Here is a 12,985-nt window from a genome sequence, read left to right on the forward strand (position 1 = left end):
GAACAGAGAAAATTAGATTTGGAGAGGAATTAAAGAAATATGTGGTATTGGAAGGGGTCAAAGCTTGACTAGAGTAGAATTGGAGGAATGGATGATTTGGATGAGGGTGAGATGTGATAAGATTCTTGGGATATAGAGTTAAGAGAGAGGAAGTGCAGGAAAAGGATCCTGCCAAACGTTAATTCTTCATCTTTACACCGAAGATGACAAAGATTCCTAAACTATCTCAAAATTTAAGTAATGAAAAAGAGACTTATTTACATTTTAACAGGTTGTTTGGATGGGTTTAAGTTGTAATATCTCTAGGTCAGGGGGTCAGGTTTTCTTGGTGCGGAAAGCAATTTGGAGAGAATATACTGTTTATAATATTATTCTGCTTCAGAATTTGACACATTTGAAGGCTATATTTTTATATTTCATACATGATGAGCATCACATCTTTTTGATTATCCAGAATGCCAGTGACCAGAAGACAGAGATGGAAAAGATAAAAGGGAAGATGGCTCATGAAGTGTCCAAGATTGAAGAGAGAAAGGCCAAAATTGATGATGAGCTGAAGGAAGTACAAGTAAGTTGTCTGATTGAGTTGTGCAGTCAGTATGATATTACACATAAGTTACCACAAGTATACACACATACAGCCACCCTCTAACTTTTCTATACTTCTAATCCTTTACTTACCTTTTGCATCTCTCCTTCTCCTTACCATCGCCGCCCTCTAGCCTTTGGTAGATGAAGCAAAGCGTGCTGTGGGAAACATCAAGCCTGAAGCTCTGTCTGAGATCCGCTCCCTCCGCATGCCCCCTGATGTCATCAGAGACATCCTGGAGGGGGTACTGAGACTGATGGGCATCTTTGACACCTCCTGGGTCAGCATGAAGAGGTGAGAGGAGAAAGAGATGGAGGAGAATGTGCAAAAGGATAGACAGAGAAAGGGCGAAAAATAAGGATTGATAGATAGATGTAGAGAAAGTTATACCGTTGGGAGTAATTAAACTGACGAGAATCTTCAACACCTCTCGGGTTACCAAAAAGAGGTGTTAGGAGGTGATGGGGTGTAAAAGGATTGATTGACATAGAGGGAAGGAAAGAGGAAAGGGCTGAAAGAGAAAGGAGGGAGGGAAGAAAGGAGGGATATTCACACGGCTCATAAGAAATTAAACCATGTGTCAAAAAGAGACAGCAGTGTATTTAACATATTTTGCATGATAAATTTGTTATTTATTTATGTGTGTCATGCACTCATGCATGCATGCTGTATGACTTTTTCTATGCAATTTCTGTGTTGATTTAAATTAGCTTTTGGTACAAGTCACTCATCTGACCGTGGGCACCTTTAGAGGGAATCAGACAGATAAAAAACATTCTGCCCCGCTAATGATTCATGTTAATTGGGTGAACCAACTCTGCTCTGAACACTTCTAGTAACAAAGAGAATGTGTGTGTGTGCGTGTGTGTGTGTATGTATGAGGGAGAGAGCGAAAGAGACAGAATGGCAGAGATGGATTTGTTAAATATGAGTAATGAAGAAAATGAGTTGCAACTGTTTGTGCTTAATTAGAGATGAAAAAACGTTATGTTTCATAATGTTAGGCTTGAATTAACATTAACTTCCTCATTTTCGGGCTGAAAAGTCACTTTAATTTATTTCTCTCCCCGATGATCTGTCTCTATCACACTCTCACACACATCATCTTCCATGTGTGTCTCTCTTTCTTCATTCCCTTATTTGACCTCTACCCATTTGTCATCCTCTGGCTCTCTATTTCTCTCTTGTTTTATTCCCTTCCCTCTCCTCTCTGTAGCTTCCTGGCTAAGCGTGGTGTGAGAGAGGATATAGCTACATTTGAGGCCAGGAACATCACCCCTGAGATTCGCCAGAGTGTGGAAGAGCTGCTCAACAGGAACAAGGCCTCTTTTGACCCCAAGGTTAGCTAGCCTTGGCAGCAGAATAAGAATGAGATGTATGGTTGATGGATGTTACTAACCCCTTGTTGGTTTTTTTTGTTGTTGTTGTTGTTGTTGGCTGAAGATTTGTATTTGTATTTCAGCTACTGTTATAACAACTGAGTTGTAATGTCACTGTTGTTGTCATGTTATGTTGTTATCAGAATGCCAAACGTGCAAGTGCGGCAGCTGCTCCTCTGGCTGCCTGGGTCAAAGCCAATGTCCAGTACTCCCACGTACAAGAGAGGATAGAGCCACTGTCGAGAGAGCAGGCTGGGCTACTAGAGTAGGCACACACACACACACACACCACTCCAGAAAACACCTAAAAAAAGATTTTGATTGCATTTTTAATACAGCTATATACATAAAGAAATTGCAGTTTTTTTTGGAAAAAATCTCAATCTCACTTTGCTGATTTTCATTAAGTGATTTTCATAAAGATTTCATGCTTGTAAGTAAAAGGTCTTGTTCCTAGTCTTGATGATGACATACTTTCCTGTGTTTGTGTGTCTGTGTGTCCAGAAACCTGAGGAAAACTGAGAGTAGGAAGAATAAGCTTGAGGACCAGCTCAATTCTGTTGGAGCCAAAGTCAACGAGTTGAAAGAGAAGTATGGCTCCATCTTCACATCCACTTGATTTTGATTTGATCCACCCATTCCTACTACTGAATATTTAACCTAAATTACCCTTCTAATGTTTTTTTTTTGTAAACCATAATCTTAATTCTTCAACCTCACAGTGATAATCATCCCCTGTGACTTGCCCTGACTTCAAGTTGAGTAAAATAGAAAAGAAAAAAATAAACTTTCTCATTGTCTTACTGTGTGGTCAGACGAGCAAAATTTACTCTGTGGTGAAAAGCAAGTAGGACTGGAAATTGTGCGAATTAGGTTGCAAGCATAAACTGCTGGAGCTAACTCTGCAAACAGTCTAGTAGAAGTAGAAAGAAACATTTGTTGTTATTATCTGTTCCTGGCCTTTTACTCACTGCAAGCCATGCAGCATCCCTCCTACTCTGCTGCTTGCATTCTTCCATCATGCATAAACAAGGGTATAGACAATCAACACTGCCCTGAAGGTCAGGTTACTTCCATCCTCTTTTAAAATTCTTTGACCTGATATATAGTGAGACTCACCAATGTCCAGCCAAAGGTGAACTTCACACTGCAAGTGTCACTGAGCCCTTATGAGTGTGTGACTGAGCTCTTTCATCCATAATCTTACACCTTTGCTCTCTCCAACCATCTGTCCTGCCATTTATCTTCCTATCTATTCCTGTTCTTATGATTATCTCATAAGAACATGAGTTGAACTGAAAGATGTCTTACTTGCACTATTCTTTGATAAGTTTTCAAATCTTTTTTAAAACAACATTTAGGTGCCCATATGATCATTGAAACAGGTTTTGCTTGCTGTAGTCCTTCCTCCTGTTCATACTGACCGTATGATCTCCTTCAAAAGTGCTTAGAATGTAAGGCATGAAAAAATCCACAGTTCTCGTTTTGAGAAAAAAGATATTTAAAAGTTAATCTGAAGATAATATGAGGCTTCAGCCGTCTTAGTTAGTCAAACACAGTAGATATCCTCCTCAGCTACAGTCATTTAAGTAGAAAATTGCCTTTGTGTCTCGACAGACAGTTTTCTCTTGTTCAGCTGCAGTGGAAGTATTGTAACAAAAAGAGGGAATTTGGCACTAAAAACACAGTAACTTTGAAAGATATTGACTTGATTTGACTAATTTGGATGGATGACGCTTCGCATTAGCTTTAGGTAAACTTTTAAATATATTTTTTCACAAAAGGATTTTGGCCCCATCACTTACATTGAAAGTGCATTATGAAGGGGATCTCTTAATGGTCAGTATGAGCAGAAGGAATGATTGAAGCTAGAAAATATGTGTCAATGTTCATTTAGGCACCTGACTGTTAGTTCAAGTCAGACTTGAAAAATTGTGAACCTGTCTTTTAAAAAAGTATCAGTATGTCAGTCTTTCATAATCAATCTCTAATAAGCCCATATCAAGCATATTTACAGTATTTACTTACTGATCTCTTTCACTCTTTCTTCAGGTTTCAGTGTCACACTGCAGAGGCAGCTAAGTTGGAGGCTGAGGTGACGAAAGCTCAGGACACGATCACTGCTGCCCAGCAGCTCATATCACAACTGGACGGAGAACACACACGTTGGAACGCACAGGTAGTTTATTGTATGGGTGCGTTGATGTGCGTATTGTTGTGGGAGGTTATACACATTTAATTCCAAAAAGGGCTCATTTACCATGTAAGAGCAACAGGAGGTTTGTGTGTGTGTGTGGGGGGGGGGGGTCCTGCTGTCTTAGGTCCCTTCTGGCTGTTTTTACTCCTCTCCACAGCATCTGTCTGCACCTTAATTAAAACACTCAATCTCTTCCTGACACACACACTTGCGCACACACCCTCACACTCACAGCCTCCCTCAAGGCCCGCACTGAAGAGCCAGTTTACTCTCTACTCACGTATTTCCATATTCTCACACATACACATACTTACAAACTTCATCTCTAACTCTTTTGCACACTGTGCAGCAGCTTTGGTTAGCTATATGTTAATACCTCTAAGCTGTTTAAGTGTTTCAGGGTAAGGTAGAATCACACAAAGAGGAACGCAACTACAGAGTAAGTGTTGCAGAAATAGACACATTTTGAGTTGAAGTATAATAGGTGGCAGGATGTTTGGCAGTATTAATACAATGAGAGATTGCATGGTCATGACAACCTGCATTTGTGGTGCTCAAATGAATCCTGATCAACTTAGAAATGACTGCAGTAATGCCACATTAGCTCCAATATGCAAGCCTGCGAGTGTGTTCCTGTTCTGTGTCTGTCCTGTCACATGTTACACACACTTAACACAAGTTAGAAACAACATACAGTACATACCTTTCTTTTTCCTCCATCTTTCTCAGTTTTCATCAGTCTTTTTTTTACATTAGTTGAGAAAGTTGAGAACATCTCTCTGATCTGTCTCCCCCTGTCTTGTCTGTTTTTTTTTCTCTATCTGCGTCTCTTTCTATCAGATGTCTGAGATAAAGAATGAGTTGGATACGCTTCCTTTGAGGGCCATGCTTGCTGCAGCCTTTATCACCTATCTGTCTGCAGCTCCTGAAGATCGTAGAAAACACTGTCTGGAATCATGGATGGCTCAGTCTGGACTGCAGAGTAAATATTACTATTCAGGCTAACACACTAGCAAAGGCATATGCCAGCTCCTGTTCTAAACAGCCCACACAAACAAACTATTAACCACACACACACTGCGCAATGCACTGTACATATGGTACATATACAACACTTGCAAGCTCCTACGGTCTACTAAATGGGTGTTGATTAAATAATTCTGTAAGTGAAGTAAGCAGTTGCCATTTCTAATTATTGTATGTTGTTTTGTCTTAAATCTCACTGTCACAAAATCATGTGAATTTATTTTTAATTAACTTCAATTGACAAATTAACCTGCTGTTGTTTCTAATTCCACATGTCCACTGAATAACTTCTCCACAACTTAGTTATCAGGATTACTTGGCGGCCCAACTTAAAGTATGATTTTTTTTTTTTTCAGTGTCCAGTAACTGCAACATCTGAGGTTTGATTAGAATTACCAACACTCTTCTCAACGAGCAAATATAACAACCATTAAATAAATGTGTGTTTGTTTTGTGTGTGTTCGCATCAGAGTTCGACTTGCGGTCGTTCCTGTGCTCGGAGAGTGAACAGTTGATCTGGAAGAGTCAAGGGCTGCCATCTGATGACCTCTCCATGGAGAATGCGTTAGTCATACTACAGGTTAGAAGTCTGTTTTCCTGTCTGTCAGTCTTTGTTTATCTCTCTACTTTTACTGTCATTGCAAATATGCTTTATTGACATGACAGTCTGACCTGTGGTATTAAAGTAATTCAGTCACAAATAATAGATATTAGATACATAGCATATTATATTTCCTCTTTCTTTCTTTTCTTTCCTTTTTCTTTTTCTCTCACCGATTTCTTTCTCTATCTGGTTCTGTTGCTTTTTGTCTGAAGTTATTCCAAAAAACATTTTATGTTAGTTTACAATGTCACACTGTTTGTCATTTTTTGAAAGGCATCAAAGTACAATATAAATACAGCAATTGCTCTTGTTGTCATTCATCTGTCCTCCATTTGTCTGTATTGTGTTTGTTGTTTTTACCATTCCTGCTTTCAGATCAATGCACTCAAGTTACGGGTAAGACGTTGTTCCATCACTCATCCTTGTAGCCTAAACCTTATTTAGTGTAGCCTCTCTCTCTTTCACCTCCTGTGTGTGTCTCCCTTCATGTTTGTGGTTATTGTCATATACACTCAAACTACCACATACTTTGAAATTCAATGAAAATTGGAGGAAGTATCTTGATGTATGGATTCACATTCACATACTGTGAATTCACCCATTCACACATACCCAAAAAACTTTTGACTTTAGTTGGTTTTGTTGCTTTTCGGATGTGTTTAACCCTTACTTTTGTTTGGACAACTGAGTCACATCATTCAGTCAAACTGAGTAAATATCTACAAAGACAGTGTAAAGGAAATTGCAACATAATGAAATACCATTCAGTAATAATTTGTTTACTTGATCAGTACACAGAGTAAGAAATGACGGAAGGGAATAAACAGACAAATAAACAGGTTTGAGAAGGAGAATCATTGAGCAAGAGACCATGAAATGGCAGAGCACAGGATGAAAGGAGGGTGGTGACTTCATTCCTTTGCCTGGCATAAGAGTGACGCTGGTCGATAAGCATGACAGCAGTGAGACAGCACTGAGCTACATGCACACTCACAATCACATACTCTCATACGCATACACACACCCCCTTTTACTCATTAACTGAGTCCCTTTCTGAGTAAAACTTTCCCAAAATCGCTTACACTGAAACACATTTTTTTTATCATTATTCTCTGCTCAGAGTGTCGCCTGTCCGTTCCTGATCGACCCGTCATCCCGTGCTACAGAGTGGCTACGTACACATCTCAAAGAGCACCGACTAGAGGTTATCAACCAACAGGTACACATGCTCACACACATATATATACACAAGTTAAAGAGCACACAACAAAGGTGATGAACCTTCAAGACTAAAGATGCACACACATTCTCTGGAGAGTTTAAAGTGAACATCATTTACACACACATGCACACTGGTGATATGTTTTGTTAAAAATCAGTCAACCCTAATTGAATGTTAAAGGGAATTTTTATGTCTGCAGGAGATTGTAAAGTAATTCTACTCAAACATTTTTGTGTGTCATCGGATATCCTTCATTTTTTTTTTTTCTTCTTGTCTGATGAAGTCATGTCTATTCTGAAGTCCATTAGTATACAATGAGTATGATTAAGGGTTCAAAACTATAAAGAACAACTTTATTGTGAGAACCTGAACCAAAGGCCAAGGCCACCAGCCAAAACCTGTTGGTCTCACAATAAAGTTGTACTTTACTACTTCTTTATAAGGGTACTGCCCTACATTAATCCATTGTAACCACTGCTCTGTCCACCAGACACAAGGTGTCAAGGTGGACAGCAGCTGTGCATCATTTTCATCTAGTCCCTTTTGATATGACAGTTTTGATATGTATCTGTTAACATTCAAGAAAAAGAAAATATATGGTAATGGAATGTACTTGTATAGCACCTTTCTAGTCTTCTGACCACTCAAAGCGCTTTTACACTACAAATCACATTCACCCAATCACACACATTCATATGCTGAATGAGTACAGGTGCTACCATGCAAAGTCCCAACCTGCCCATCAGAGGAAATCTAATCATTCACACACTGATGGCACAGCCATCAGGAGCAATTTGGGGTTCAGTATCTTCCCCAAGGGCACTTCAACATGCGGACTGGAGGAATCAAACCGCCTATCTTCCGATTAGTGGACCACCCACTCTACCTCCTGAGCCACAGCTGCCTATCAGATTAATAGGTTGCATTTTTCTGTTTTTATTTTTTCTCTGGGTTTGAGCACTTTTCATCCAAGTTTGTTGGATCTCTTGTCAGCCTTTATGAGTATAAATGAACATGAGGCTGTAGGAGAGTTGTTATTGTGCTGGTTCACTTCCCTGACTGAGTGAGGGGGGGGGCTATGAAAGTTGCTCACTGCTTGTAGTCACGTGTACATGACATGACTGCCACAGAGCCGGGATGCACATATAGCAGATTGGCCAGATGACCTTTAGTGTTGCATCTAAGTTAACTGGAAGGGCAACCACTCATTATAAGGAAAAAACATTGGTAAGTGGTTATCGGCTTTCAGGAACCTTAAAAAAGTAAACTGATGTGTAAACTGAAAAATGACTTGCTACCTGCCATGGGGATGGTGATAAGATTACTGTGATATGTTACAGAGTATTGTGCTGGAATTCATGGTATTCTTGCACTTATGGATCTGTATCTATGTGCATCTATAGGATAGTAACTTCATGACATCCCTGGAGCTGGCGGTCCGATTTGGAAAAACCCTCATCATCCAAGAGATGGATGGAGTTGAACCTGTACTCTACCCACTGTTGAGGAGGGATCTTATTGCGCAGGGTGCGTACGCACACACACTCACAAACACAGACACTCACAAACACTGCTATACAAAGTGCAAGTGGAAAAAATAATTTAATTCTTAGATGCATCACAGCTCTCTCCTAAAAGACACAGCCTTAATGCTCACAACTCTTTGATCATAATTCAGAGGGTTCTCCAAGCACTGGCTACCAGCTAAAAAGCCGACTACTCATCTTTGCTATGCGGGTACTTTTCTATAAAATGGTGAAGTCCGATTTTCAGGGATATTGCCTGAACTTAATAATCATGATGTAAACCAGCACAAGCCATTCTGCTCCTTGATGCTGTTTAACCAAGTTAAAATAACAAATCCTGATCATTCTGTAGCATTCTGCCAAAACCACAGGTCTTCAACCTACTGACGAAATCTTTCCTTTGTGCACCATGAAAAATATTCAGGTTATGGATATGCTTTAATTCTGCTTATTATATATACAATATCAAAGTAAATGAATGCTCATTTGTTAACTATGTTACTGTCATTTTATATTCCCACAAATGGTAGCCATGTGCTTACTTTTTATAAAGTGTCTCTATTCTCTCCTAAAAGTTGTAAAAATACCAGCATTTTCCTGCAGTCTACAAGTATTTTAATTAGTCATAATATCAGTTTTTATTTTTTATTAATCTACCTTTTCAACCATATCAGCTATGGCGTTAACAGCAGGTGACACAGCATGACATCAGAGAGACAAGCACACATTATGTAAAAATGGTATGAAAAGCCTTCAGTAACCACAGATGATTATGAAGTAATGAGCATAATTTTGAGGAGCATTACAGATGATTAAGGACAGAAAAGCTTGAACAAAGAAGGGGGTGGATGCATTAAGATAATTAAAGAGAGAATCAAGTTTGTCACACTGTCAGTGCTGTCTTCTAAAGTCACTCTTAAGTACATAAAGTAATTATCTTTCATTTGTCAGTTTCCATTTTTTATACATGTACTGAAGTGGACACTTAAGAGAAAAGGTGGTGGTTTATCAGTTGGAGCTTTTATTTTTTTAAGTTTACTGAGTCTTTGTTCCTCTGTCACTAGAATGAGTGAGCCTGTAGAAGTAGTGCATAGAGCAAAAAAGACTCACTTTATATTATTTTATCCCCTAGTGCTGTCAGTCGTCCACAAGTTCATGCTAATGACACACAGACACACACATACATACAATACAGTACATACACATACTAAACATGTCCTGAGTGACTTAAAGAACATAAACCTTATTGATAATAATGGGATAAAGAATTCTATTATTTATAAAATGTAGCACACATGTAATGTTTATATATATATATATATACCGTATGTGTTATCACAACCGGTGAACGTTGAAGTCGAAATACAAACACATTTGTGAACTTCTGTTTCCATCGTTAGGGTTTATTCATTGTAATCCAAAGTCCTCAGAAATGGTGGGTGTTTGAGACACTGAAGCATTTAGATAGCTGGAATACTTTAAATTATATATTTAAATGATTGAAATTAGAATATTATTTGCTACATAAAATCAGCATGCAGATGTGCTCTGTAGTGCTTTGTTCATTTGTATTTTTTTATAAAATGAACGATTCTCTAACAAAATCAAAAAGAAAACCGCAAAAATGCATCTCATGTTCATGCATGGCTGTTTTGAAGCTGTCTTTCGGTGATATTTTAGTTTCTTGGCTTAGATAATTGCATACCAATCACAGTAGCAAACAGCTACTTTAATCATGTGGGCACATGTAAACAGATGGAAACATACTGTACCTGTGAAAATGAAGGTGATTCATAAGGCTGTGAATCATCCAGGGAGAGGCGGTTGTCTATCTGAAGCTGAATTGAAAGAGTGGGTGCAGTGAAAGTGTGCGAAAGGGCAAGTTATCCACTTAAGAGTGGTGTCGAACACGATGGAAAAAAAGAGGCAAGACAAAGGCATGGCAGTACTGCATTGCAGACATCTGGAAGACAGAGATTTGAGGAGAAAGTAAAAGGATGAAGATAGGATTTAAAGAAATCAAAGTTATAAGCTTGTGTGATACAGTATGTATTGCTTACAGAGACTGTTTTTCTTTCTGTCCCCTGTCAACACATGTGCACACACACACAAACACACACACAGGTCCTAGGTATGTTGTTCAGATAGGAGACAAGGTTATTGACTACAATGAGGACTTTCGTCTCTTCCTGGCAACACGGAATCCCACTCCTGTCATCCCCCCTGATGCCGTCTCTGTGGTTACAGAGGTCAACTTCACTACCACTAGGGCAGGACTGCGAGGACAGGTAACCCACATGTGTACAATCTACTACAATAGCCCAGCAGTAAATGGAGCCTTTTGTGAATCTAAAGTACGTTCAGTATTTGTTGACACTTCATCGGAGCGCCGGTGATTAAACTCTGTGGTACGTGACACCATAGTGTGTGTGGTGTTTTGTAAAACAAAACAATGACATTAAAAAATGTACTAAAGGTTTTGTTCTGTTGTGACCACAGCTTCAAACATGCTGCAGATGTTTTGTTTTTTTGGAGTTGGACTCAGTTTAGTGCTTAGGGCTTCATGAGCAGAATCAATGTGGAACAAGTGCTTTTAAAGTGGAATAATATAGCGTATAGAGTATGTACTGTATACACTGTATATATAGTCATATTGTGCGTGTTTCTGTTGTCTTACTGTACTATACTTTCACTTACCCATTTGTTTGTGTGTGTGTGTGCTTTAGCTTCTAGCCTTGACCATCCAGCAGGAGAAGCCAGAATTGGAGACTGAGAAAACAAGACTACTACAACAAGAGGAAGACAAGAAGATACAGCTCGCTCAGTTGGAAGAGTCACTGTTGGAGGTACATGTGCACAACAAATTAGCGGAGAATTCTACATTTTTAAATGCAAAAGCTTGTTGCCTGGGAAGTACCCTATTACAGTACTCTCTCTACTTTTTTTCACACCTAGTATTTGTTCCTACAAAAGCACAATTATATACCCAAGTAATAAAAATGGCTTTTTAGGCAATATTAAGAACATCAGGGTGCAGCTTCCTCTTTCTCCCAAGTTGTAATGCTCAATTTCCCTCTGACAGCACTGCAGTCTCTGTTGTCGCAAACTCCAACTGTTGGTTTGGGAAGATAGAACGAGACAGTGTGTACAGACCGAGCAGGGGGAGTCACTAGTGCTACAACGAGGACGTGATCTGTCACTGGCTTCCCTCCCGCCAACACTGCCAAATGTGTTTAATGGAGGACTCAGCCAAGCCGGAAGCACTACTGCTGCTTATTGAACCTGTGTCTCTATGGTGGTGGAAGAGTGCTTTTCCCTCTGCACCACCCAGGAGCATTAATTACTGCACTACCTTAACTGACTTTAGTAACTTAAATTTGTGGAAACTTCAAAAGAATCAGAAAGTACTTTGTAACCTCATGGTAGCTCAAAATGTATGCAGCTGGATGAATATTGTATGCGCATGCATCTAAGTAGAAACTATCAGCTTTACCTTAAGGTTATGGCAATGCATATCCAATTACTGATGTGACAACTAGGTCTCTTTTATACCTACAAAAGAGATGGCAAAGACAACGATGGCAAAATTGTCTCCCTGCAAATGTTACATTAAACTGTCAGGAAGCCTTTTCTGGATATAAACGGGAATGTTAGTAGATAGTAAAATCACAACTTTCTTGCGACGGATTTCTTTTCACTTAGCCATGCATTTCAAACTTCTAAATAGAAATGTGTGGGCAGGCATTGTGTCATTTGACATCTGCTGTAATGAGAATATGGAGCTAAAAGGTCATACAGATTGTTGCTGTCCAAGTGGGGCTTACTGTACTTCCACATACAGAGCTTAATGCATATATACTCTCACTCGCACAGTCACACACACATACATACAAAATTGATGGACATTGTGACACATAGACACTCAAACAAAGGATCATTTTTTGTGCATGCATTCTAAAGGAAATTTGGACACACACACACACACACACACACATAGATAGATAGTGCCAAGAGCAGGATGTCAGCACTTCAGTGGTACTAGACATGTAATTATTCTGGAATTGTAGGAGCATATTCGACTTGACATTTCCATGCTCCACTGCGTTCTCATCTATTTTATTTGAATTTATTTGAATACATTTTATCAGTTCATTTCAGAGAATAGATTCCACAGGATGAAGTGAGGGAGTCATGGCACTCAATGAAAGCTTAAATAAATAAAAAAGTAAATGCCCCACATCAGGATGTTATACAGTAAGATGACAACTCTCATCAGATCAAAGATTTCAGCCAATTGGCAGATACATGACAACATAATCTCTCCTGGGAATCCCCCAATGCCTATTTTCTCCTTCTTTGTACTTATCAATTATGTCCTCTCTGCCCCTATCTAATCCTTGCCTTATCTTTTGTCTGTTTTTGCTCTTCTGGCTGTCCGTCTC

General features: G+C 39.2%; 1 protein-coding gene across 7 annotated transcripts in view; it reads left to right on the plus strand.

The window, feature by feature from the left end:
* LOC121898411 (cytoplasmic dynein 2 heavy chain 1) overlaps positions 1-12,985 on the plus strand; it is a 127,375-nt gene that overhangs the window by 44,957 nt on the left and 69,433 nt on the right. For 5 of the 7 annotated variants that reach the window (XM_042413450.1, XM_042413452.1, XM_042413451.1 and 2 more), the window contains 13 exons: positions 455-568; positions 723-883; positions 1,806-1,929; positions 2,112-2,233; positions 2,473-2,559; positions 4,021-4,147; positions 5,006-5,147; positions 5,662-5,771; positions 6,171-6,191; positions 6,916-7,014; positions 8,421-8,544; positions 10,668-10,831; positions 11,270-11,389. In XM_042413450.1, coding sequence (XP_042269384.1) covers positions 455-568; positions 723-883; positions 1,806-1,929; positions 2,112-2,233; positions 2,473-2,559; positions 4,021-4,147; positions 5,006-5,147; positions 5,662-5,771; positions 6,171-6,191; positions 6,916-7,014; positions 8,421-8,544; positions 10,668-10,831; positions 11,270-11,389 — 1,515 coding nt within the window. Of the gene's footprint in view, positions 1-454; positions 569-722; positions 884-1,805; positions 1,930-2,111; positions 2,234-2,472; positions 2,560-4,020; positions 4,148-5,005; positions 5,148-5,661; positions 5,772-6,170; positions 6,192-6,915; positions 7,015-8,420; positions 8,545-10,667; positions 10,832-11,269; positions 11,390-11,625; positions 12,970-12,985 lie in introns of those variants that run through there. The other 2 variants (XM_042413456.1, XM_042413453.1) reach the window with 2 other exon arrangements.

Source organism: Thunnus maccoyii, chromosome 6 (assembly GCF_910596095.1).
Source record: "Thunnus maccoyii chromosome 6, fThuMac1.1, whole genome shotgun sequence".
Classification (NCBI taxonomy): Eukaryota; Metazoa; Chordata; class Actinopteri; order Scombriformes; family Scombridae; genus Thunnus; species Thunnus maccoyii.